General features: G+C 52.4%; 2 protein-coding genes across 3 annotated transcripts in view; one reads left to right on the top strand and one right to left on the bottom strand.

The window, feature by feature from the left end:
• The first annotated feature begins 778 nt into the window (after window positions 1-778).
• Window positions 779-12,012, top strand: LOC116955599 (fibronectin type III domain-containing protein 4-like). 2 transcript variants are annotated; one of them, XM_032976753.2, is made up of 6 exons: window positions 779-986; window positions 3,788-3,912; window positions 7,331-7,619; window positions 7,796-7,879; window positions 9,646-9,785; window positions 11,877-12,012. In XM_032976753.2, the coding sequence occupies exons 1-6, from the start codon at window positions 911-913 to the stop codon at window positions 11,916-11,918; spliced, it is 756 nt and encodes a 251-aa protein (XP_032832644.2). In that variant the 5' UTR covers window positions 779-910; the 3' UTR covers window positions 11,919-12,012. The 2 variants fall into 2 exon arrangements, with proteins under 2 accessions (XP_032832644.2, XP_032832643.2); XM_032976752.2 differs by having other exon boundaries at window positions 9,643-9,785.
• Window positions 12,013-12,259: 247 nt separating this feature from the next.
• Window positions 12,260-27,331, bottom strand: part of LOC116955600 (fibronectin type III domain-containing protein 5b-like) — a 105,270-nt gene continuing 90,198 nt past the window's right edge. The window contains exons 4-6 of the mRNA XM_032976754.2: window positions 23,262-23,354; window positions 22,468-22,601; window positions 12,260-16,690 (exon numbers count right to left, since the gene is read on the bottom strand). Coding sequence (XP_032832645.2) covers window positions 16,652-16,690; window positions 22,468-22,601; window positions 23,262-23,354 — 266 coding nt within the window. The 3' untranslated portion in view covers window positions 12,260-16,651. The remainder of the gene's footprint in view (window positions 16,691-22,467; window positions 22,602-23,261; window positions 23,355-27,331) is intronic.

Raw genomic sequence — 27,331 nt, 5'->3', positions numbered from 1 at the left:
CCGGGTACTCATTTGAGGCTGAATCAGCCTGAGAGAGGCCCAGGACCGATTTAGATCATCGTCATTGGTGTGGAATCGGAACTCTGGTCGCGGCTTCGTAGCGCAGCGTGCTAACCACCGCGCCACCGCTCCCCACAAAAGACACGTGTTTGTGGAACACGCATTGCATGCATGCACGCAACTTTGGTGCACAGAAATAGACAGACCCCTGCTACAGCATCTCCGCATCGACTTTGGGGACTACTGCTCTGTTAGTGAGCACCTATTAAAGGTTGCCATTGCGTGCACGGCGAGTACACACGCGCCAGACGTCTCAGTAGTCATATGTGTACGTTGACATGTTTCGGACACACACTGACACGTGATTAACACTCACCCACACACAGCCCATGTAACACCATCACACACCCACACACTCTCAGTCCGTGTAACTCCACACACACCTCACACACACACCACACGCACACACACACCCCACACGCACACACCCCACACACGCACCCCACACGCACACACCCCACACACACACACCCCACACACACACACCTCACACACACTCCACACACACCCCACACACACCCCACACACACACATCCCACACACACCCCAACACACACACCACACACACACCCCCCACACACACCCCACACACACACCACACACCCCACACACCCCACACCACACACCCCACACACCCCACACCCCCCACACACCCCACACACACCCCGTGTAACCCCACACACACCCCGCGCGCACACACCCCACACACACCCCACACTAACACACACCCCCCACACACACACCCCACACACACACACCCAGTAGGATTCACGATTCACGCCGTGACTGGGCCACCAGCTCTGATCGAGTGGGCTCGGTTTAGAAACATTTTGATCTGCGAGCCGACGCAATGGAGGAGGAGGAGGAGTCGTCGTGCTCCAGGTGGTTCATCCTTCTCATCGCTCTCACCTCGCCAGCAGCCACAGGTAACAACACAAACAGGTAACAACACAAACAGGGTCGTTGTTATAATTTATTTATGTAGTTTATTGTTAAAAATTCGGTCACAGTCCCTATGATCACTGTTACATTGGATTTATGGCTTTTATTTTGGTGATTTCGAAAAGTTTTTTTTTTGTTTTGGCCATGTTTTTGTTTATTGTAGTATGGAGTTAGACTGATGGCCTTAATCTTGTGGTTGTTGTTGTTGGTTGACTTGCATCCCACTGGGATTTTTGCACACAGCGTTGGTGTACGGTGCTATTTCAGGAATATTTTGATATTTTTTTCCTGGATTTTCTGTTTGCACAGTCACACAAAGTCACTTTAAGATGTTTTTCTTGTTCGTGTTTTTTTTGTTTGTTGCGGTTGCACCCGATTCAAGAGCCGAATGGCTCACAGGGCTATACCAACATAAATTAAACTATGAACTATGAACTAAACTATGAAGTGCTGTCGGCGAATAGCACCTGCAAACGCGTGGCGAGGATAACACTACGCCCGCACGGCCGCCTTTGTCTCCCCAAACGGCGATGTTTTTTTTATTGACACCGCACCAGGGTGACTATTGTTTTAGGGCCGAGCGAACCTAGAGGAGGCCCGGTTTGGGTTTTCGCTGTGCACTGTCGCTGTTGTTGGTTGTAAGCGAGAATCGAACTCCCGAGTCGGTGCGTGAACCACGACGCCACCGCTGCACGTGCACAAGGCAAGGACAAAGATCCCCTGCATAGCCTCAACAGACTTGGGGACAAGTGCTGTTAGCGAGCTCCGATGAAGGCAAACGAGTTGGTGGGTGGTCAGCACCACGCCCGGCCGCCTTTGTCTCCGCAGTGGCGATGTTGACACACCGCACCGGGCACTGCACTCATTTGAGGCTGAGTCGACCTCGGGGAGGGCCAGCACCGGTTCAGTTCAAAGTCCCACCGGCGTTGGCCGTGAATTTGTGCCGCCGGGTTCAACGGTAACCGTTTCGACAATCGGTTATGCAGTTTAACACGCAGGAGGATTTCGCGACCAATATCATTCGCAATAGAGGGGTTTTTTTGGGGGTTAGATCGGGTAAATATCTAAATGTTGCGTCGTTAAAGCCCGCCACCTCCCTACACAGCCAACTAGTAAGGGTTGTCACGTCAACAGAACGTGGCCAATTCGTCACTAGTACAGCGCTAGTGTATAGTGTAGTGTATAGTGTAGTGTATAGTGTAGAATACTAGTACAGCACTAGTGTATAGTGTAGTGTATAGTGTAGAATACTAGTACAGCACTAGTGTATAGTGTAGTGTATAGTGTAGAATACTAGTACAGCACTAGTGTATAGTGTAGTGTATAGTGTAGAATATTACTAAAGCACTAGTGTATAGTGTAGTGTATAGTGTAGAATACTAGTACAGCACTAGTGTATAGTGTAGTGTATAGTATAGTGTATAGTGTAGAATACTAGTACAGCACTAGTGTATAGTGTAGTGTATAGTGTAGTATACTAGTACAGCGCTAGTGTATAGTGTAGTGTATAGTGTAGTGTACTAGTACAGCACTAGTGTATAGTGTAGTGTATAGTGTAGTGTATAGTGTAGTGTACTAGTACAGCACTAGTGTATAGTGTAGTGTATAGTGTAGTGTACTAGTACAGCACTAGTGTATAGTGTAGTGTATAGTGTAGTGTATAGTGTAGTGTACTAGTACAGCACACTGGTTGTGTGTTGGAGAGCCAAGCCACAACATTTACAATCCGAGCACGACGTTTCGCCAGTAATTGCAACCAGCTTCATCAGGCGGACAGCCAGATTTGTGGAGAGGTCCACCTGTCTCGTTCCTTATATAGAGGCGTGGATGTGGTGACCACGCTTCTGCGCTATTGCGCAAAGTGTGGTGTGGAGATTACTGAGTCGTCGTTCCTTAATGCACGTGCATTATGCAAGCCCTTTGTATATATTTACGCGATCTAACCCAAAAAAAAAAAAAAACCTCCATTATGGATCCTTTGATCCTACTCGGAGCGGCCTGGCTCCGCCCTGGCCACGCCTCCCTTCTCGAACCCACGAGCGGCTTCCAGGGGGCTTCCAGGGGCTTCCAGGGGCCTCCGGGTGGGGGTCTCTGTGACCCTTGCCCCAGTTCCTCCGCCCTGCCGGCACACACAGCCGCGTCAGCGCTCACCGGCGCGTGTGCCGCTCGTCCACCGGCGCGTGTGCCGCTCGTCCACCGGCGCGTGTGCCGCTCGTCCACCGGCGCGTGTGCCGCTCGTCCACCGGCGCGTGTGCCGCTCGTCCACCGGCGCGTGTGCCGCTCGTCCACCGCACTTGCCGCCTGCTGGACAGCAGTCGGCGCTATTACACTGCGCATGGATTTCTCAGAGCCACGTTGGGTCAGACAAGGGGGGGTGAGGGTAACACTCGGTGAAAACAACATTTTAAAAGGAAGGGGTAGAGCAGTAGCCAGCCAAGGTTTGAGACCAGTGGCTCACACCGCCAACGACACGCGATGCAATTGCACTGCTGCTGTATTTAGCCAGAGACGAGGGTTTTTTTTATTTTCTGTACTTACGTAAAAATATATAAGAACCCCCATCGTTGCAACTGTCGCGGCGCTGGGAAAGGCGTCGAACCGGCGACTTCTGAGTGCGACTGCTATCACACCGCCGGTGTGGCAGCTTCCTTTAGTATCTCAGTTCAGTCATCGTTTACCGCTCTGGACTTTCCTACGTGGGTCGGACGAGTGTTCTGCATCGGGTGGACAGATTGTGGTGGCGATCCTGATTGGGGTGAACGAGCGAGAGATTGTCCAACCCCAGGTGGACTCGGCGTGCCCTCCCCTCCGGCGAACGTGAGCGTGGCCCTGCTGGGCCCCACCACGGCGCGGGTTGCATGGCAGCTGCCCGACCCCGGCGCTGTCATCGGCTTCACCGTGAAGCAGCAGGTGTGGCCCCTCCCCTCGGCTCACCCCCTCACCCCCTCACCCCCTCACCCCCTCACCCCCTCACCCTCACACCAGCCCATCAAACCGCTCGTTCACCGCTCTGCCAGCTCGTGTCGCCCGCCACGTCACCCCCCTGCCCACTTGTCCCTCCACTCACTCATCCCTCCCTCCAGCTCTGCCTGTCTCCATCCTCACGCTCATCCCTCCCTCCAGCCCTGCCTGTCTCCCTCCACTCACTCATCCCTCCCTCCAGCCCTGCCTGTCTCCATCCTCACACTCATCCCTCCCTCCAGCCCTGCCTGTCTCCCTCCACTCACTCATCCCTCCCTCCAGCCCTGCCTGTCTCCATCCTCACACTCATCCCTCCCTCCAGCCCTGCCTGTCTCCATCCTCACACTCATCCCTCCCTCCAGCCCTGCCTGTCTCCCTCCACTCACTCATCCCTCCCTCCAGCCCTGCCTGTCTCCATCCTCACACTCATTCCTCCCTCCAGCCCTGCCTGTCTCCCTCCACTCACTCATTCCTCCCTCCAGCCCTGCCTGTCTCCCTCCACTCACTCATCCCTCCCTCCAGCCCTGCCTGTCTCCATCCTCACACTCATTCCTCCCTCCAGCCCTGCCTGTCTCCCTCCACTCACTCATCCCTCCCTCCAGCCCTGCCTGTCTCCATCCTCACACTCATCCCTCCCTCCAGCCCTGCCTGTCTCCATCCTCACACTCATCCCTCCCTCCAGCCCTGCCTGTCTCCATCCTCACGCTCATCCCTCCCTCCAGCCCTGCCCACTTGTCCCTCCACTCACTCATCCCTCCCTCCAGCCCTGCCTGTCTCCATCCGCACGCTCATCCCTCCCTCCAGCCCTGCCTGTCTCCCTCCACTCACTCATCCCTCCCTCCAGCCCTGCCTGTCTCCATCCTCACGCTCATCCCTCCGCCTCACCACCAATCCAGCCTCCATTCGCTCATTAATTGCAAGGCCACGGATAGATTGATGCATGTCGCGTACGTTGTTCCCCTACATACGTACGCTGGACTTGTCTCGCACCGTGCGTAGACAACCGTGCCAATCGGAGGTGCGAGGGGAATGACAACAAGCTGAACCCGTCGAAGACCGGCGTCAGGTTTTTGAGAAGACAGCGGTGGAGTCGAATGAGGAGAGGCAAAGGAGTGAGAATTAAGGCGGGAGATTGAAGACAACTCGCGCGGAAGAAGCGTTTCGAATTTGCTGGAGGGCAAGAGGACAGTGGCAGGGAGACGAGGAAGAAGGGAGTGGCGGTGGTCCAGATCACAGAATGAGCCGCATGGCCCACAGCATCTTTATTTATTTTTTTCCTAGAGAAATCGAACGAGCCATGGAGCACTCTTTTTCACAGGCGTCCACAGTATGGGGGGGGGGGGGGTCAGGAAGTTACAACAACAAGCGGGTACGAAAAACACAATAGGAGTGCAAAGTCTGGAAAAGGAAAACAAATCACTGAACCATAAGAACGTAAAAGGAATGCATGAATAAATACGTAAAGAGTATATTGCACCTGGCTCTCTCTGTGTCACCGTGTCACCGTCTCACCGTGTCACCGTGTCACCGTCTCACCGTGTCACCGTCTCACCGTGTCACCGTGTCACCGTCTCACCGTGTCACCGTGTCACGGTCTCACCGTCTCACCGTGTCACCGTGTCACCGTGTCACCGTGTCACCGTCTCACCGTCTCACCGTGTCACCGTGTCACCGTCTCACCGTGTCACCGTGTCACCGTCTCACCGTCTCACTGTGTCACCGTGTCACCGTGTCACCGTCTCACCGTGTCACCGTCTCACCGTCTCACCGTGTCACCGTCTCACCGTGTCACCGTCTCACCGTGTCACCGTCTCACCGTCTCACCGTGTCACCGTGTCACCGTGTCACCGTGTCACCGTCTCACCGTGTCGCCGTCTCACCGTGTCACCGTGTCACCATCTCACCGTGTCACCATCTCACCGTGTCACCGTGTCACCGTGTCACCGTCTCACCGTGTCACCGTCTCACCGTGTCACCGTGTCACTGTCTCACCGTGTCGCCGTGCGGTGTCACCATCTCACCGTCTCACCGTGTCACCATCTCACCGTGTCACCGTCTCACCGTGTCGCCGTGCGGTGTCACCGTGTCACCGTCTCACCGTGTCACCGTCTCACCATCTCACCGTCTCACCGTGTCACCGTCTCACCGTGTCACCGTGTCGCCGTCTCACTGTGTCACCGTGTCACCGTCTCACCGTGTCACCGTCTCACCGTCTCACTGTCCCACCGTCTCACCGTGTCACCGTCTCACCGTGTCACCGTCTCACCGTCTCACCGTGTCACCGTCTCACCGTGTCACCGTCTCACCGTGTCACCGTCTCACCGTGTCACCGTGTCACCGTCTCACCGTGTCACCGTCTCACTGTGTCACCGTCTCACCGTCTCACCGTGTCACCGTGTCACCGTCTCACCGTGTCACCGTATCACCGTCTCACCGTCTCACCGTATCACCGTCTCACCGTCTCACCGTGTCACCGTGTCACCGTCTCACCGTCTCACCGTGTCACCGTCTCACCGTGTCACCATCTCACCGTCTCACCGTGTCACCGTGTCACCATGTCACCGTCTCACCGTCTCACCGTCTCACCGTCTCACCGTGTCACCGTGTCACCGTCTCACCGTCTCACCGTGTCACCGTCTCACCGTGTCACCATCTCACCGTCTCACCGTCTCACCGTGTCACCGTGTCACCGTCTCACCGTCTCACCGTGTCACCGTCTCACCGTGTCACCATCTCACCGTCTCACCGTGTCACCGTCTCACCATCTCACCGTCTCACCGTGTCACCGTCTCACCGTGTCACCGTGTCACCGTCTCACCGTGTCACCGTGTCACCGTCTCACCGTCTCACTGTCCCACCGTCTCACCGTCTCACCGTGTCACCGTCTCACCGTGTCACCGTCTCACCGTGTCACCGTGTCACCGTCTCACCGTCTCACTGTCCCACCGTCTCACCGTCTCACTGTCCCACCGTCTCACCGTCTCACCGTGTCACCGTCTCACCGTGTCACCGTCTCACCGTCTCACCGTGTCACCGTCTCACCGTGTCGCCGTGTCACCGTCTCACTGTCTCACCGTGTCACCATCTCACCGTGTCACCGTGTCACCGTGTCACCGTCTCACCGTGTCACCGTCTCACCGTCTCACTGTGTCACCGTCTCACCGTCTCACCCTGTCACCGTGTCACCATCTCACCGTGTCACCGTGTCACCGTCTCACCGTGTCACCGTCTCACCGTCTCACCGTGTCACCGTGTCACCGTCTCACCATCTCACCGTGTCACCGTCTCACCGTCTCACCGTCTCACCGTCTCACCGTGTCACCGTGTCACCGTGTCACCGTGTCACCCTCTCACCGTGTCACCGCAGAAGCGCCCGGGCGCTGGCCAGCGCTTCATCACCGAGGTGAACACGACGGCACGCTCGTGCCTGCTGTGGGGCCTCGAGGCTGGCAGTGACTACGTGGTGGCCGTGCAGGCGCTGGGCCGCGGCGGGGCGGCCAGCGAGCCCAGCCCCGGCCTGCGCTTCAGCACCCCCCCCGCGGAGGAGGACGGCGAGCGCGACAACTCCTCGTCGCGCTCATCCTCGTCGCGCTCGTCGTCGTCGTCGTCCGAGGTGGCGGTGGCGGTCACCTCGTCCCTGGCGTCGCACGGAGGAGGTGCGGTGCGGCTGGGCACGCGACGGGCTCGCTGGCCACCCAGCCCGCTCCGTGTGCCGTGCCGGCCTTCGTAGCTGCTGCTGCTGCTGCTGCTACTCGCTTACGGCACTTTTCCGAACGAGTCTGTTAAGGTTATACGTCGGCGGGGGGGGTGGGATCTTTTGTCTTTGTTCCAGAGGCTGGATTGGGTGTCGGAGACAAAGCTCGCTACTTTGCGAGTGAGGGTGTGCTTACGATCACGGTCTTCCTCCTCTGGATTGGTGAGGAAATGCAAACGTTTTTGGGATATGTGTTTGGGACTTTGGTTTTTTTTTGTTTACCGGTATGAAACGGGAGGTGTGAAGATGTTCAAACACCGAATCGATACCTATTGCCAGGCATCATCTGTGGCTAAATATGCAGACAAACACGCTCGGATAATGAAATGCATGCTTCGTCTTTGCAACCGATTGCCCTTACACCAGGGACATCCTCCTTCATGGCTTATTCTCACCGCCGGTGTTCGACCGGAGAACAACACCAAATGGCGAAAAGTACAAAGGCAACTTTTTTTTTTAAGTTGGGGTTTCATAATTGCCAGGGTCAGGGACACTGAGCCAGCACAGCTAAGGTCAAGAGGTTGAGTCGTGAAATCCGCAGTGTGTCTCTCCCAGGGGCTCATAATAAACTAAAAACTACGAAACAAATTTTTATTTTTACCAAGTAAGGCCCACGAAGGTGTATAGCTCCTTTTGTATCAGAAGCGACCTAGCCACAAATTAAAACCCACCGAAGTGATCTATCACGTGGAAATTCATAGCGGCCACATACTCTGACTGAATGTTGTAGAACATCTACACAACCACGGGGAGAGAGACACACACATACGCAAACTCCAAATATACAGCTAGTGGTCAGGGTCGAGATTGAACCCACGATCTCATGTATACCAGGCGAGGTAGTTAACAGCTCCTAGCCACCGTGATGATGATGAGAGAGAGAGATACGCAAACTCCAAATATACAGCAGCAGTGGTCAGGGTCTGGATTGAACCCACGACCTCCTGTACACCAGGCGAGGTAGTTAACATCTCCTAGCCACCGTGATGATGATGAGAAAGAGGGAGATAGAGACACGCAAACTCCAAATATACAGCAGTGGTCAGGGTCGATATTGAACCCACGACCTCCTGTATACCAGGCGAGGTAGTTACGATCTCTTAGCCACCGTGATGATGATGAGAGAGACACGCACACTCCAAACATACAGCAGCAGCAGTGGTCAGGGTCTGGATTGAACCCACGACCTCCTGTATACCAGGCGAGGTAGTTAACATCTCCTAGCCACCGTGATGATTATGAGAGAGAGACGCAAACTCCAAATATACAACAGCAGTGGTCAGGGTCGGGATTGAACCCACGACCTCCTGTGTACCAGGCGAGGTAGTTAACATCTCTTAGCCACCGTGGCGCCCCAGTGACCATGTCAGAGCTGTTGTGAGTGAAGTAATTGTGTCTTTGTGTGCGAACCCGATCACCCGAGTTCGATTCCCGTTCACATCAGTGATGATTACCCGAATTGGCCATGGGCCACCCCTAGGTCGATTCAGCCTCAATTGAGTACCTGGTGCGGTATGTAAACATCGCCATCGTGAATGGTGCTGGCCACCCACCCCTCTCGTGCACCATGCCGGCCTTTCACAGATATCTCGCGACCAGAACTTGCCCCAAAAAGTCTGCAGAGGCTATACGGGGGCCTCCCCTGAGTCTATTCAGCCAGACAACTGAGCATCTGCTGTGGCTTTAGTAATATCAGCGCTAGAGAGACAAAGGCGGCCGGGCGGGCGTAGTTTTCCCTGGCCACCCCCCCCCCCCCCCCCACATGCGCCGTTCCGGCCTTCATTCATCGGCACTCACTTACCAGCACTTGTCCCCGACAGTCTGTGCAGGCTATACGGGGGACCTTTGCCTTTAGTGGGTATAGGTGGTGGTGGTGGTGGCGGTCGTGGCCACGAAACGTAGTCCTTGTGCGTGCGCGTGTGTAGCAGTGATGGTCCTCTGCTTGCGCGAGTACCGCACCATCAAGGACAGCTCCATTCTTCACCACGGCGGCATGGTGAAGCCTGCGCTGGGGGAGCGGGGGAGCGCCATCCTCCGCAAGCCGGACACCCCCATCGCTACGGCGCAGGCAAGATGATGCCATCGCTGGGGTGGTGGTGATGGTTGTGGTGATGATGGGAGATGGTTGTAGTGATGATGATGATGGAGATAGTTGTGGTGATGATGGTTGTGGTGATGATGATGATGATGATGGAGATGATTGTGGTGATGATGGTTGTGGTGATGATGGGGGATGGTTGTAGTGATGATGATGGAGATGATTGTGGTGATGATGGTTGTGGTGATGATGGTTGCAGTGATGATGGAGATGATTGTGGTGATGATCATTGTGGTGATGATGGGAGATGGTTGGAGTGATGATGATGATGATGGAGATGGTTGGAGTGATGATGGTTGTGGTGATGGGAGATGGTTATGGAGATGATTGTGGTGATGATGGTTGTAGTGATGATGGAGATGATTGTGGTGATGATTGTGGTGATGATGGGAGATGGTTGTGTGATGATGATGATGGAGATGGTTGTGGTGATGATGGGGGATGGTTGTAGTGATGATGATGGAGATGATTGTGGTGATGATGGTTGTGGTGATGATGGTTGTAGTGATGATGATGGAGATGATTGTGGTGATGATGATTGTGGTGATGATGGGAGATGGTTGGAGTGATGATGATGATGATGGTTGTGATGATGATGGTTGTGGTGATGGGAGATGGTTATGGAGATGATTGTGGTGATGATGGTTGTAGTGATGATGGGAGATGGTTGTAGTGATGATGATGATGATGGAGATGGTTGTGGTGATGATGGTTGTGGTGATGATGATGGAGATGATTGTGGTGATGATGGATGATGGTTGTAGTGATGATGATGGAGATGATTGTGGTGATGATGGTTGTGGTGATGATGGTTGTAGTGATGATGATGGAGATGATTGTGGTGATGATGATTGTGGTGATGATGGGAGATGGTTGGAGTAATGATGATGATGATGATGGAGATGGTTGTGGTAATGATGGTTGTGGTGATGGGAGATGGTTATGGAGATGATTGTGGTGATGATGGTTGTAGTGATAATGATGGAGATGATTGTGGTGATGATGATTGTGGTGATGATGGGAGATGATTGTAGTGATGATGATGATGATGGAGATGGTTGTGGTGATGATGGTTGTGGTGATGATGATGGAGATGATTGTGGTGATGATGGTTGTAGTGATGATGGGGGATGGTTGTAGTAATGATGATGGAGATGATTGTGGTGATGATGGTTGTGGTGGTGATCGTTATAGTGATGATGATGGAGATGATTGTGGTGATGATGGTTGTGGTGATGATGGGAGATCGTTGTAGTGATGATGGAGATGATTGTGGTGATGATGGGAGATGGTTGTTGTGGTGATGGTTGTGATGGGAGATCGTTGTCGTGATGATGATTGTTGTGGTGATGGGAGATGGTTATGGAGATGATTGTGGTGATGATGGGATATGGTTGTAGTGATGATGATGCAGATGATTGTGGTGATGTCGATGGTGCTGGTGGAAGTTGTGATCGTCTTAGTATTAGTGATGGTGCTGGTTGAGATGATGGTGACGATGCTAAGATTTATGGTAATGACGATTGGAGGGGTGATGATGATGCTGACTATTAAATATTGCTAATTTTACTTTTGCTTTACACCCATTTAAAATCGTCAGATTGTGAGATTGCTAAATATTAAATGGTTCTGAGCGTAGCACTGCAGCCACTGTCAAAGTATAATTAATGAAATATGAATAATTTATATACCATTTTAAATTAACGCAAGTCAGCTATAAGTTGTTTAGAGTTTAAATGTCACGTTTTACTAATGTGCGCGTGTGTGCGCGTGTGTGCGTGTGCATGCACGGCTGCATGTGTCCGTCTCTGTACACACGTGTGCAATGCGTGTGTGCGCGTGCGTGCATGTGCAAGTACCTGTGTGCATACATACGTATGTGTTTGTACATGCATGCATGTGTCTGCGTGCGTCCACGTGTGTGTACGTGTACGTATCTGTATGTACGCGTGCGTATGTGTACCGTATGTTTGCGTGTGTGTATGTATTTATGTACGTGTGTGCTCGTGTCTGGGTACGCACGTGTGCCTGCGCGTGTGTGTCCTCTTGTGAATTTCGCAGCCTCGGAGGAATTCCCATAGCCCCCGCGTTTCGAATGTGTGACTCACATCGAAAATCGACCACTCAGCCGGGTGAACAGTGTTCATGCGAAGAGGGGTTCATAATGGCCACGTCAGACACTTAGCACCACCAGCAGACCAACGAGCCACCATCAATGATCATCACCATCATTATGGTCATCAGCACTGCCACTATTAGAATGAGAACCACAACCAACACTAACGTAATTTTCATCATCATCATCATCATCAACATCGCAACCATCACGATTCCCATCATCATTCTCATCGTCACAATGAGGACCCCCATCGGCAGGATCATCGTCGTCATCAAAAGGAAAAAGTAGAGATTTTTAGAACGCAAAAAATATATAAACTCATCCATTCACGATACTGCATCAACTTTATTACATTTTTTCAAATTACATTTTTTATCTAGAATAAAGGTTTTATAAACATTTTTTTTTTGCACGGACGTATTCCGGGATGTGAAATTTATTGCTTGTTTTGAAAGTCAGTGCTATGGACTTTGTGGTGTACCATGATCTTAAACAATAGCGCTCACATATGGAAATATACAAAACAAAACATCGAACAATAATAAAAAAATACAACAACTCACAGCCGCCGTCCATCCACTGCTGGATGAAAAGCCTCCCCCATGCCGCGTCGGCCATGGGATTCGTACAACCATACTTCGCCGCGCTGGTCGACGCGCGTGTTGGCGAAGGCTCCGCGGGGGTGTTCGCAGGCTCGGCAATCACGCCCCGCCGTTCGGCCGTGGCGGGGGAATCCAACTTTAAAAAAAAAAAATAATAAACTTGATCCACCCAGGCGGGGGAAATAAACACGCGATAGAAAATTAGACGCGCAGTGCACGGCGGGTCCTCGCTTCGACGCGTGGCGGTGTCCACGCGGCGCTGTGCTTACGCCACGACGGCCGTGCTTCCCACCTTCGGGAGCGCTTCGCGCGCCGCTGTGGTGCCGAACACGTGCCCGTTACAACGCGGTTTCCGAGTGGTCGACGGGCTTCTTTCCTGAGCCGCGCCGCTAGCGAGCGCTGGTAGCGATAGAGCTCGTGGAATGATGCAGCGGCAACAACGCGGTGGCGACGTGCCGCCGTCTCGCCCGTGTCCTCGCCAAACTTTATCGTTATTGCGTCGCTCGTGGGGGGTGGGGGGGGGGGAATAGTTTACGCTTGAAACGCGTTTTTCGCTTCATGCGGCACTTTTCGAATGCATCTGCTACGACGGCTGTACTCGGAACGGGTCACGTTCGACATCGTAGCTGCGTGGCACAGCGGTGAGAGCGCTCGCCCCTCAACGATGAAGGTCGCGAGTTCAAATCCCGGTCGCAGAATGATGGAACGTATTATTAAATAACGTGGGATAATTTCATCACACTTAAGTTAAGTAACGTTAATTACAATAATGACGTGATTTACAATTAATTCCCCCAGAAAGAGCATCGCTGAATCTCACGAGATTGTTTGCAACAGGGCCCTGCTGCATTCAGATGTTGGGCCAATTTCACTTAATTCGTGGAAAGAAAAAAAATACCATTAATTTTTGCGTCACAATTATTAATTGACGTGTTTAAAATGTCGGGAATGTCTCCCCCCTCCCCCTCCGCCATAGGGAGATTCAAGATGCATTTGTGCAGGAAACTCAGAAGTTAATACAAATCTGGTATGGATGGGGTTTTTTTTGTTGTTAATTGCTTAAAATGAAATCGCTTAAATTAAAACAATCGTCTTGGGGATTGTCGCATCATATTAACACAAATTAGAATAATTATGACAACGTATGAATCGTAACGTTTTGACCCGGCTTAGATTTAGGAGTGTAAGCGTGAATGCATACTGTATACGCAGGTACATGTCACACACAAGGACACGTCCCAGGCTTCAGGCAGGCAGGGTCCCGTCATGGAAACGGGGAATTTTTTTTTTTAAACATTCTCCACATCCAGGCCATCATGCGCTGCGCCCGACTTGAGCTCCCGCTTATCGTAACCTGAAACTACAAGCGCATTGATTTCGCTGTAATCACGAACAAGTTCACAGTTCTGCTGTAGGTGTTTTTTTTGGGGGGGGTTTTGTTAAAAACGAGAGATAAGTGTTTGGAAAAAGAAAACACAGACTCTTGGTCATATCTACAGGAACCTTGCACATCTGCGCGTCAAGGTCGTCGAATGAACTCCATTTTTTTGCGATCCATCAAATGTTCTCAAAAACTGTACAAGGTTAAACGGGTTTAAGGGTCAAAGAAGGTCAAAGGTCATGTTTGTAAAGAAAATTCAAATGCACAGGCAGGAGGAGTGTGTCTGTGTGTGTGTGCGTGTGTAGGGTTGCCACTTGAGTTGTGAAAAAAATCCCGGGGCAGATCACGTGATGAAGAAGACTTATCTCACGATCGCGAAAAGAGGAGAGAGCTCTCTGTAAACGCATCGTCTTGAGTGGTGGATCATCATCACCATCATTACTACGACGATGACAAAAACCGGGACTTTTAATGTCACACCCACTCACTCGCCCGACTCACCCACTCGTACTCATCCACTCACTCGCCTCTCAACTTACCCACTCTCACCTCATCCATCTACCCATCCACTCACCCATCCACTGACCCACCCACTCACTCGCCCATCCGCTGACCCACCCAACCCACTGACGCACCCACCCACCCACCCACTCACCTATCCACTACATGTGAACGCATTGTCTCGAGTGATGCGTCACCATCATTGTCACGATTGCTATTCATTACGCCATTGACAAACACCGGGACTGGTAATGTGCCGGGAAGACTTCGAGATGTCCCAGGAGCAGCAACGGCCTCACTCGACAAAGAGGAAGGTCGCTGGGGAATACCGGGGCGGGTGGCAACTCTACCGTGCATGTGTGCGTGCGTACTTCCAGGATTGTTGTACACAATGGTTAAATACTTCTTAGTTCAAATCAAATATGCATTTGGCCATTGTTTTCACCCCCCCTCTTCTCAAAAATGCAGGATAATTGTGCATGCGTGTGTTTTTTTATATATATACAGAGCGTAGACCCCATCCATAGTCTTCCCCCTGGGTGGGCATGGCTCTCGGGATGCAGTGTAAAAGGTCCCGGCCGGGGTTGGATCCCGCTAAATGCCGAGGCATTATTGCTGCGGCTGCGATCATCGCCACCGCTGGATTGAAACTTGAACACGACTACCCCCCCGTTTATCCGCTGCCACGTCCAAAGCCAGCCCGGGGCCATCATGGAACGTGTGTGTGTGTGTTTTTTTTTCCATTGGGCCTGGTTTGCCGAGCCGAGCACAGAAACCAATTGGCGACACGCTGCTGGCCTCACGAGAAGACTTCTGAAACTGGCGCCAGGTGGGCGAGGTTGGGATGGGGGCGGGGGAGTGGGGCGGAGCCAAGCAGGGGCGGGGCTAACGACGCGTCTGTTGCGTGCGACGTCACTCGGGGGCACACTGCGTCGGTGCAGCGTCATGGCACGGCGATTGGCGTAGGCGGGGGTGGGGGGGGAAAAAAACCGTGGCGCTTACCGGGCCAGCCCGGCATGGCCCCGGCACGGCACGGCACGGCCACCTAGCACTGGTCAGCTGTGCAGTGGAATAAAAAAACAGAAAGGTAGGGAATTCGGAGCAGCCCGTGGAAACGGAAATCGCGCCAGAGAGTTGAGGCCGCCTCCTCAGCTCGGCAGCCAGCTCGGGCTGCCCGATTGGTCAGCCCTTGGGTAAATCCACTGCTAGAACGAAAGCCCGTCGAAGTACATCTCGGGCCATAACCGTGCCACCTCAATCCCATCTCAGACGATTCTAAGGGCACCCCCGGCGGCAGCCGTCCCTGTTAGGCGCCAGGTGACTTCCGCAACCGTGTGGGGGGGGGGGGGGGGGGCGTGGAGGTCGCCGTGTTGCGATCGCATTCCAAGTTGTTGCGTGGCATCTTTTTTCCCAAATTTGGCAAAACGCCGACGGCGACGTCCGACACACGGTGGCCTCCTCGTGTCGAAACGGCGACGTTCCGGGGGACCTTTAAACGCCCAACGCGACGCGGACGGCACGTGCACGCTACGCGCTTAACACGCGTGCGCTACACGGTCGACCGAGGCGGGCCCCACCGGGTTCGACACCGCAAATCTCTGCAACGAGCAGGAACATGCACTCTCCTGCTGGGCCAGGTGTGGCGGGACGACACGGGAAAAACAACGTGTCCAGCTTTCTGGGCGGGTCCAGCGATCACGGACCAGCCCTGCGAAAGTAAAACACCCACCCACCCACACCCACCCACACCCCCCCCCCCATTAATTAAGCGATATCCGTTACGCTCGTACGGCGGAGTCGCGGAAGTGCCCCCCCGCCCACCGCTACTGTCCACGTGTGCGGAACAGACGTCACTTTCAAAAGCTCTCCGAGGTAGCTCTGCGATGTCCACTTCAGCGGATTCCATTCTCTAACAATACGGATTTGGGGGGGGGGGGGGGTGGGGTGAGGGTGAGAACAGCAGGAAGGCAGGGGTGGCGGTCACACCCCGCTGCTAGATTTCCCGACGGGGATTCCGCGTCTCGCCGCGGGCGGCGCGACGTGCGGCAATCGGGGGTCGACAGGAGAACGATCAAATTACTGACGGGGAAAGGAAGCGTCGGCGAATCGCGAATCCACGGCTCTCCTTGCGCGCTCTCTCGCTCCCCGCTCCTCCCCGCTCCCCTCGGGTGTCGCGTTGCCTGGCTCACGGGGATCACTCCTCTCCCCCCCCCCCCCCCCCCCACCGAGGAGGTCAAACTTCGATGATGTTGATCGTTGGCGTCTTTGTGTACTGCGCACGGGACGGGACACGGAGACAAACACCGGCGCGGTCAGCGGCGCGCGACGCACGCAAGACCGATGGGATGAAAATTCACCATCGGCCGCTTTCCACGATACAAGTCCTCTCCAAGCCGTCGCCGCCAACGTCTCGCGAACCCCGCGATCTGCCGCCCAGCATCTGTTCTACGCGCGAGGAGCTGACGTCGTCGTCATCGTCATCATCGCTCAATCCCCTTCGTGGATGTCCTCCTTCGCCTACCGTCCCGTTATTAGTCTCGACCATCTTGGCCATCGTCATCATCCCTCGTCCCCATTGTGGCCATGACGCGTGCTGTCCCCCAAGCCCCGCTCATTCCTCCTAACAGATTGGATGGTGGCGATTATGTTATTAATCTCGTGGAGGAGCATAAAACCATCACGCAAAGTCCAGTCATCCGCGCAGCAGCGGCTTTTGTCTGGCCATCGAACAAAGACGGTCACCGCATTGCGTGCATTCAGATGCTCCTTCTTCGGACGTCTGGAACGCTCTTCTGATATCAGGAAGACACTGGAGCTACGCACTTTTAAGTCATCGTCTCGATTGAAAACGAATTTCTTTAAAACTGTTTTTTGTCTTTAGTTTGTTGTCATTCTCCCCCCTGCACCTCCGATTAGCACGGTTGGCTAAGTACGGTGCGACATAAATTCAACGTGGTGTTTTTTTGAACCCACATGTTCCTCTTTTTAATGGAGTTCCCTCCATGTTTATTTAGCCATGAAATTCTAACGTTATATTTAAAATTTGTATATATTTTTTTTTACCAAATGTGCGAAACTAAACGTTTGTGTCGTCAGCGGTGACCCGGCTGAGACCATGAGACTCACTCCGCTTGAGAACACGGCCTCGTCACGGGTGACTGAACCCCGGGGTTCAAACCCAGGCTCTTAGTGGTGCGTGCCGTTTGAGTGACGTAAAAGTCGCCCAGGCCCGGAACTCAAACCCCCTGCAATTCAAAGATTACTGACGCAGAATGTTAAGAAGCACCCAGACCCAAGGCTTGAACCCAGGATCTCGCAGATTCCTGGTTTTGTATACAGAGGGATACCCATGGCTCAAACCCATATCATCATAGATTATGGGTTCACTGTCTTGATAGAGACCGATTGCCCTGGCCCTCATATATTGCCAGCTGAAGTCGGACCAATATTTGTATTTACAATTATAAATACATGTTTGGGTTAGACCGCTCTGGACAAATCTGTGCAGTAAGCCCCTCCACCACCCAACGCAGCAAACTAACCGGGTGATTCTGAGCCGATATAATAGCGCGTGGACAATGTGTGGCAACTTCGTTTGTTTGGCCTGGCTGGGTGGTGGAGGGATACACGACACCAATGTATTTGGCCAGATTGTTGCGTGGCCTAAACAAAAAAAATAAAAATTACGAATCGTGCCACAGTAATAATACCCGGAGTTACATGTCCCCCTTTAGCGTCATTTCGCAGGTACGTCGTCACTTTATCATTATTATTAATGCTACTACACTCACGTCGCTGACAGCATCATCCATCCTTTCCCGTATCCGTCGCCTCCCAGCCTTCACCTCCACCACCGTACTACCCCATGAACCGTTTTTGATTTACGTCGTTTCGATATTCACCTCCCATTAGCGCAGTTGGCTACGTACGTTGCGCAAGTCCAGCATACATTCACCGTTGCACCTTTCAGGAATGCATCCCCAGCGTAAACCGGGGCTGTTACCGAACCGACAGTGACAACATATGCATTAACATACGCGTTTGACCTTCTGATAAGAACAATCTATTTTATTTCCTAAAAAAATAAACGGCCAAAACAAACGTGACCCCCAGCGTGTGTCCAAATCATTACACCAGCGTCGCTAATTACTAATTAAGGCGGTCGCCACCTCGGTGACGTTCGCCGGTAATGCCCAGAATTATTTGTTGGTGGGCGCGGCAGGGGAGAGAGAGAGGGGGGGGGGGAGCACCGGACCATCGACAATACGGCTAACGAGGTTACTCGATATGATCGTTAAAATGTCGGCGACCCCACCCCACCAACCCCCCGTGACCCTGTCCGGTGCAGGAAGGGTCGCGTGGATCCATCGCGGAGCGAGGCCCCCCCGTCCTGCGGAATCCCTTCCCCGCGTCATTAACGACCATTAAGTAAATTGGGAATGCATTAGCACGCTTGTTTCGGTGCGGATTCTATTACAGCGCATGGATTTTTATGTTTTGTCTAGCTTCATATTGGCAGCACGGACCATTACATGAATCATCGCGCATGTACATGTATACAATTCCATATATATACACACACACACACAATTTATATATTCTGTATAATGCGTTGTGGCGGCATCATGGCCAGGCGATAGTGCATTTGGCTGTTGCAGCCAGGGGATCTAGCAATGCATTCGCAGGCTTGTATGTGTGTGTGCGTATTATATTAGAGAAGCATGGACTTTATTGGTTCATTTAAAACAAAATTGTGGAGCTTCGTGTTGGCAGCACGGGCCATTCCGTGAATTATCGCGCATGTATACAATTCCATGTGCGTCTGTGTGTGTATATATATAAAAAGATAAAGACAAAGACCCCTCCCCACCTCCCCCCCCCCCCCCCCCCGGGGGAATCGAACCCGGGTCACCAGGTTCGTAGCGCAGCGTAGCGCTAACCGCTGCACTACCGCTACCCACACACGCACACGCACACGCACGCGATCACACACAATCACATTTCCCATAGTACCGCGTGCAGCTCCATGGAAGTAAAGCTCACCATTTGCATTCAGGGCTGCACGACTCGGAATTTGCGTCCGTGCGCACAAAGAGACCCCAGGTGGCCTTTACAGACTGTTGTGGGACACGTGCCGTTTGCGAACAGCACCTACGAATGCCGGCACGGCACCGCACGAGGGGGTGGGGTGACCAGCCACCACGCCCGGCCACCTTTGTCTGGCAAGTGGCGGAGTTTGCACAGCGCAACAGGTTACTTATTTTGGGCTGAGGCGACCTAGGAGAGGCTCAGGACCGATTCAGATAGGCGTCGCTGCTGTTGGCCGTGAGCGGGAATGGAACTCGGGTCGTCTGGTTCGTAGCGCAGCGTAGCGCTAACCGTTGCACTACGGGGCCGTCCATAAATGACATCACGCGATTTTGGACGATTTTTGACCCCCTCCCCCCTTAGTCACACGGCGTCACAAAAAGTCAGACCCCCCCCTCAAATATGACGTCACAAAGCTCTGCCCCCCCCCCCACACAAAAAAATATAAAAAATATGCTTCAAATCGCTTTAAACTATTGTCATTGTAGCGCGTATTTAATGTGGCGCTGCACTCTGATGTTGTAGGAGAAAACATTTATTAAAAAGTCTATTTAATTAAGTAGAACGTGTTGTCTATATTTATTTAAAGTTGCGCATTTTGATGTGACGTCACATTTCTCACCCCCCCCCCTCGTCACAAATGTCTGACCCCCCACCCCCCCACCCCAGGTGCGTGACGTCATTTATGGACGGCCCCAAAGTAGCGCAGCGCGCTAACCGTTGAACTACCGCTCCCCATACAGACAGACACACGTGCACACACACACAAAATCACCCATATAGCCTAAACAGGCTGTTGGGGCAAGTGCTGTCAGAGAGCATCTACTGTAAGCGTTTCACGGTGGCCTAGAAAACTTGACCAGATCGATGGGGAGATATTTAGGAGGCCAGCCCATTCAATGTGTCCTTGAGAAGCGGAATCTTAAAGTCGATTCAGTACTTTACAGGCAGCCAGTGCAGCGGCGAAAGAATGGAAGGAAGATGGTCATGCCATTTAGATTTGGTTAAAACCTGGGTTGCCGAGACTTTTCTTGTACATATTGTGATCTATTTAAAACACTTTTAGAAACGCCAGCAAAGCGAGGCATTGCAGGTATCGAAACGAAGGCATGCACCAGCCTCTCGTCATTCGGAAGAGAGACAGCCTGAGTCTCAGGTCGAGCCGTTACATAAAATGAAAGAACGAGATTTTGGTGATATTACGCACGTAGGCTTCAAATGTCAAACCGAGGTCGACGGCAACAGCCAGCATTCTGACCGCAAACTTACTTACTCCTATAATAAAGGTTTTTGGGTTAGATCACGTTATTTATAAATGTGTCGTAACCCTCCACCACCCGCGACGCCAAACAGTAAAAAATGTGTCACGTTTACAAAGGACAAATAGTTCACTACTTTAGCCCACCGGTGTGTTGAAGAGTGAATCAACATCGTTTAAAATTTGAGTACGACGTTTCGCTGGTAATTACATCCAGCACCATCGGGCAATTCGCCAGAATGGTAAAGCCCTCACTTGCTCCCGGTCTTAAATAGAGCAGCAGGGTGACGTCATCATTTAACTCATTCAGGTGCAGTGATTTGAGGCAGAGGGGGGGGGGGGGTATTGTAATTATATAATCGATTGGTAATCAGTCAATGGTTATGATTAGTAATGAGTTGTAGATTAGTAATTCGTTGTAATGTGTTATTGTGATTATATGCTACGTTAGTAATCCGTTAAATTATGTTGATTCACTCTTCAACACACCGGTGGGCTAAAGTAGTGAACTATTTGTCCTTTGTAAACGTGACACATTTTTTTACTGTTTGGCCATGTCGGGTGGTGGAGGGTTACAACACATTTATAAATAGCGCGATCTAACCTAAAAAACCTTTATTATGAATAATATTAGTCGCGAAAGCCTGCCTACGTGTTAAACTTACTTACTCCTTAATTCTATTTCGATTTAAAGCTTTCGTGACTGCAAGGATTCATCTTCTTTGGTTTTATTCGGTAAAGTCACTTAGGTAGATTTTGGCTGTGACTGGTCCCACCTGAAGACGGAAGCTTGCGTTGCCTCCGAAACGTCGTGTTTTAATTGTTTATTTTATTTTATTTTTAATTCGTTTTACTTTTAATTACTCCTCTTCGATCCCTGTGGAGCACTAGGCCGCAACAAGCCCACACGATGCCGGACGGTCTTTAGCGGCTTTCTCTACGAGACTTTTGGACCTCAGGAGGAAGACCAAATTACAGTCCCACCTGTGGCCATTCGCAAACCATCCAATTTATGCCCCTTGATGTGGAGAGCCAAACAACATCATCTTGTCGCAACTGTGCTTAAGAAATTTTGATTTAAAGCTTTCGTGACTGCAGTAATTCATATTCTTAGTTTTTTCGGTAAAGTCACGTTGAAGAGAAACAACAAAATAATAAAATATATATAAAACAATAAAAAAATTCTCACGACGTTTCGACCATAACTCAAACGGTCATCTTCAGGTGTATTATTTTGTTGTTTCTCTTCAACGTGACTTTACTGAAAAAACTAAGAATATGTGCTTAAGAAAGTTGAGGTGCATCCACGACTTGACCTCAGCAAGGTCACGTTGACCTCTACCAACTTGTGTGCAAACACCTTAAACATAATCGCATGGCTGACGCACAGGCGAACCGCCCTTAACAGACGATGACAGAGCGCCCTGCAGGTGACGCGAGAGTGAGGCCTACCGAGGGCTGTTCCTTGCCTGTGATGGAACTCTCCACGGCCTACTTGCTAGCAAGCGAGACCCACATCCAGGGCTTGAACCCAGGTACAATGCTCAGCGGTGTTGGCTCAAGAGTCACCGACAGGGGCCATTATGAACCCGGTGAGAACTACACCGAGGCTGAGGATCTTGGAGTTGACCACAGGTAAGTAGCTGTGCTGGCTTTGAGTGTATCCCGACCTGGCCATTATGAACCCCGCCCGGTTCGGCTACCTTGCCGCGCTTGATGCTGTCCTCGGAGCGGTCTGGAGAGCTCTCGCTGGAGGAAATCTTCACCTTCTCCTTGCTCTCCTTCGAGTCGTTGTCCTTGATGATGTCATACTGGCGGCAGAAGTGGGCGATGACAGCTGGGGGAGGTGGGGGGGACAGGGGGGGGGGGACAGTGGTGATGATTGTGGTGGTGGTGGTGATGATAGTGTGGAGAGAGGGAGTGCAGTGGTTAGCGACCCGAAGTTTGATTCCCGATCACGGCAAACATCGGTGACGATTATCTGAGCGAGTTCTGGGCCTCCCCTAGGTCGAGTCAGCCTCAAATGAGTACCTGGTGCGGCGTGTAAACATCGCCACCGGGGAGACAAAGGCGTTCGGGCGTGGTGTTGGTCACTCACCCCCTCGTGTGCCGTGTCAGCCTTCTTGGGTGCTCGCTAACAGCACTTGCCCCTACAGTCTGTTAAGGCTACACTGGGGGGGGGGGTCTTTGTATTTGGTGATGATAGCGTTGGTAAATCTGGCCTGAATAGCACCGCCAGGTGAGTGTGGCCACTCACCTGGCTGCCTGGCAACTCACCTGGCGAATCAGCCACTCACCTGGCGAATCAGCCACTCACTTGGCGGTCCAGCCACTCACCTGGCGAACCGGCCACTCACCTGGCTGCGTGGCAACTCACCTAGCGAATCAGCCACTCACCTGGCGGTCCAGCCACTCACCTGGCGAACCGGCCACTCACCTGGCTGCGTGGCAACTCACCTGGCGAATCAGCCACTCACCTGGCGGTCCAGCCACTCACCTGCCCACATGACGAGCACCAGGACGATGATGATCATTTCTCCCGTCATGAGTTCCCGGTTGTCAAGAGCGTTCATCTGGACGTCCGATGCCCCTGGGAGGGAACATGCGGCGACGGAGAAGTAACCGTTCATGCACAGCCTCAGAACGACAAAGGTCAGCAACAAACAGCACCATTGAAATTCAGAATAGATTTTTGTTTTCTATTTATTAACATGTATATTTTACCGACATTGCATCCTGAGTAGCTCACGATGCCAAGCACTGTTACCTTTGTAATATATGAGAGAGAGAGAGTTCAAGAAGCAAGCGCGTTTCCTGAATTGTCCGTGAGCATGTGCCCGCGTGCTCACGAACAAAGACAAAGATCGCCCGTATAGTCTTAACAACCTTGTGGGGCAAGTGCTGTAAGCGAGCACCTATGAAGGCCGGCACGGCACGTGGGGGGTGGGGGTGCCCAGCACCTCGCACGACCGTCTTTGTCTCCCCAATGCCGATGTTTACAATACACCACGCCAGCTATTTATTGATTGCCGATTCGACCTAGGGAATGCCCAGACGAGGTTCAGAGAGACACGCAGACACAGGCACGCACACAGGCCTACACACACACACACAAATATTTCTGGATGACTTAAACACAGACACAGGCAGGTACACACAGAGGACAGGCGGACAGAAATAGGCAGACACAGATCACAGGCACAGACAGAGACACACAGAGAGACAAATACCATCCCCCGTACTCGTGGGGAGATAGCATCATCAGCGCTCCTTGCAGAGAACCTCAGCACTTAGCCAAATTACATGCAGCAGCAGCAACAGTCGCAGCAGCAACAGCAGCAGCACCTTTTTTCGTTTCACATTTGTAACATCATCGGGTACAAAGACGCGAGGCGATAGGCCCGTGTTCATCGAGCACGGCTTGCATCTGGCTCTCAAGTGAGCCAGGCCGGCTCACAGCCAATGCGCTCGCATACCGTGAGCCAGCCCCCTTCCGTCCGAGCGAGCGGCGAGTCCGCCACAAGCCATGAGCCGGAGCCGCGAGCCCGAGTGACAGTCCAAGCCGCTCGTTCGTGCCCGAGGACGAGCCGTGTTGGAGCTGACCTCGAGCCAGGACTCGAGAACACGAGCCAAAGGATCAGTTTCAGCCTCCAATTGTTGTAGCGGATTCCTCCAATTGTTGTAGCGGATTCCTCCAATTGTTGTAGCGGATTCCTCCAATTGTTGTAGCGGATGCCTCCAATTGTTGTAGCGGATTCCTCCAATTGTTGTAGCGGATTCCTCCAATTGTTGTAGCGCTTGCCTCCAATTGTTGTAGCACTTGCCTCCAATTGTTGTAGCGGATTCCTCCAATTGTTGTAGCGCTTGCCTCCAATTGTTGTAGCGGATTCCTCCAATTGTTGTAGCGCTTGCCTCCAATTGTTGTAGCGGATTCCTCCAATTGTTGTAGCGGATTCCTCCAATTGTTGTAGCGGATTCCTCCAATTGTCTCAGCGCATTCCTCCAATTGTTGTAGCGGATTCCTCCAATTGTTGTAGCGCTTGCCTCCAAATGTTGTAGCGGATTCCTCCAATTGTTGTAGCGGATTCCTCCAATTGTTGTAGCGGATTCCTCCAATTGTTGTAGCGGATTCCTCCAATTGTCTCAGCACATTCCTCCAATTGTTGTAGCGCTTGCCTCCAATTGTTGTAGCGCTTGCCTCCAATTGACCGACGACAACCGCCGTTCGCCAGGATGTGGCGGTGACGTTGCCGCCAAGTGGCGGGGGCGACATCCACCACGGTGCTCGTGCCGGGCTAAGTGCACCTTGAGGCCAGACAAAGTGTCAAAGGCTCTCCGCGTGCAGGAGGTCACGGGACACATCCAGGTGTTATGGGTTGACCGACTGGACGAACAAAGATCCCCCATAGAGCCTTAACATGCTTTCGGGGAAAGTGCTGAGAGCGAGTATCACCTATGAAGGCCGGCAAGGCACACGAGGGGTTGGGCGGCCAGCACCACCATGTTTACACACCGCACTGGGTTCCTCGTTTGAGGCCGAGTCGACCTAGGGGACGCCCAGAACCGGTTCAGATCATCGCCACTGGGTGTTGGTGGCCGTGAGCGGGAACGGACCTCGGGTCGCCGGTTTGGTGGTACAGCGCAACGCTCAGCATGACGCGACCGCTCCCCAATACCAACACCTGTCATTCGCCACGTGACCAAAGCGCCTGTGCCAGGCTAGGTGCACTTTGAGGCCACGTGAAGCGTCGAAGGCTCGCCGACGGCCAGACCCAGGTGCCACGGGTTGGCCGACTGGGATGATCAATAGATGGACCGGCTGTGCCCCCTACTGTGCCAACTTGCAGCATTTTAGCCGCCCGGCGCTCCGCTCGTTGTTGTGAGCGTCGCTCCTCCGCCCTCCGTTGTTGCTGGAGGGCGACTGCCTCCAACTGCCCAGTAGCAGCAGCGTCCTTCACGAGCCTCCTCCACAGAGGCCGATCTTGACACCGCTGGTACCAGTCGTCGGCAAGTCCACTCAGCTCCACGTCCTACCGTACCACATCACTCCATCTCTTCTCCAGGCAGTGTTGTGCCCATTTAGCCCCCTCAATCCGGCCAAACAGAAGCTGCTTGGGGCATGCGGTCAGTGGGCATGCGGTCGGTGGGCATGCTGGCAACGTGACCCAGCCAACGCAGCCTTGAAACATCTGAATGTGTCCAGATCTTTCAACGATTTGTGAGCTCCTCACACAATCCAGCCTGGTCAAACCCAGGATGGATCGTTGTCAGGCCAGCCTACATGTTTCTAACCGGCGAAGATGTTCCATTAGAGGGGTCCAGGTTTCACAAGCGTAGAGAAGGGAGGGCATGACTGTGGCCGAGAAGACCTGAAGCTTTGTGCGGAGTGACAGACCAGGTAGCTTCCACACAGCGTTACGCAACCGATGAAAAGATAATTCTGCCCGACTGATTCGGAGTGAGACCTCTGCTGTCAAACCGGAGCTGGTCATGAGCACGCTGACCAGGTATGGGAAACTCTCCACTCTCTCCCACTACTGCTCCATCACCAATGGGGAGCTCAGGCGATTTGAGTTTTTCGTAGCACAAAATACCCAGGAAGGTGCTTAGTTTTGGTGGGGCTGATGGTAAGACCCCACCTCTTCATGAAACACTTCAGGTTCAGCAGCAGTGCCTCCAACTCGCTCCCCACACAAAGATCCTCACGCAAAGATCCCCACACAAAGATCCCCTGTATAGCCTGAACAGACTGTAGGGGCAAGTGCTGTTAAGCGAGCGCCTCTGAAGGCCGGAACGGTACACGAGGGGGTCGGTGGCCAGCACCACGCCCGACCGCCTTTGTCTCCCCAGTGGCGATATTTACACACCGCACCGGGTACTAATTTGAGGCTGAGTCATAGTTCTACAGCTTATAGTTCCATTTATTTGGTATAGCCCTGTGAGCCATTCGTATCTTGAATCGGATGCAACCGCAACAAAAAAACACATGAACAAGAAAAACATCTTAAAGTGACTTTGTGTGACTGTGCAAACAGAAAATCCAGGAAAAAAACACCAAAATATTCCTGAAATAGCACCGTACACCAACGCTGTATGCAAAAATCCCAGTGGGATGCAAGTCAAATAACAACAACAACAAGACAACTAAGATTAAGGCCATCAGTCTAACTCCATACTACAATAAACAAAATCATGGCCAAACCAAAAAACTTTTTAGAAATCACCAAAATAAAGCCATAAATGCAATGTAACAGTGATCATAGGGACTGTGACCGAATTTTTAACAATAAACTACGTAAATAACATGTAACACCAAACCCTAGAGCCATAGCTGGCTGCATGAGTCACTCCACAACACAGGAGCATCAGTCGGAGAATCACATTTTTCAATGCACCTTTAAGATCAGCACACTAAATCAAAATACAGATAATACTTTGCAGCGTCATCCGGAGCGAAACATTTTATTTTATTTTAGGCCACCGAATAGCAGTGGCAGCTAGGGGTGTACAACTCCTCTAGAGCAGTTTTGAGTGAAGATGTCATAGGTAATGATTCAAGTTGCAGTT

The sequence above is a fragment of the Petromyzon marinus genome, chromosome 60 (assembly GCF_048934315.1).
Source record: "Petromyzon marinus isolate PM22_M1 ecotype Great Lakes invasive population chromosome 60, UKy_Petmar_22M1.pri1.0, whole genome shotgun sequence".
NCBI lineage: Eukaryota > Metazoa > Chordata > Hyperoartia > Petromyzontiformes > Petromyzontidae > Petromyzon > Petromyzon marinus.
Note: the sequence above shows the minus strand (reverse complement) of the source record. Positions and strands in the feature narration are given on the sequence as shown.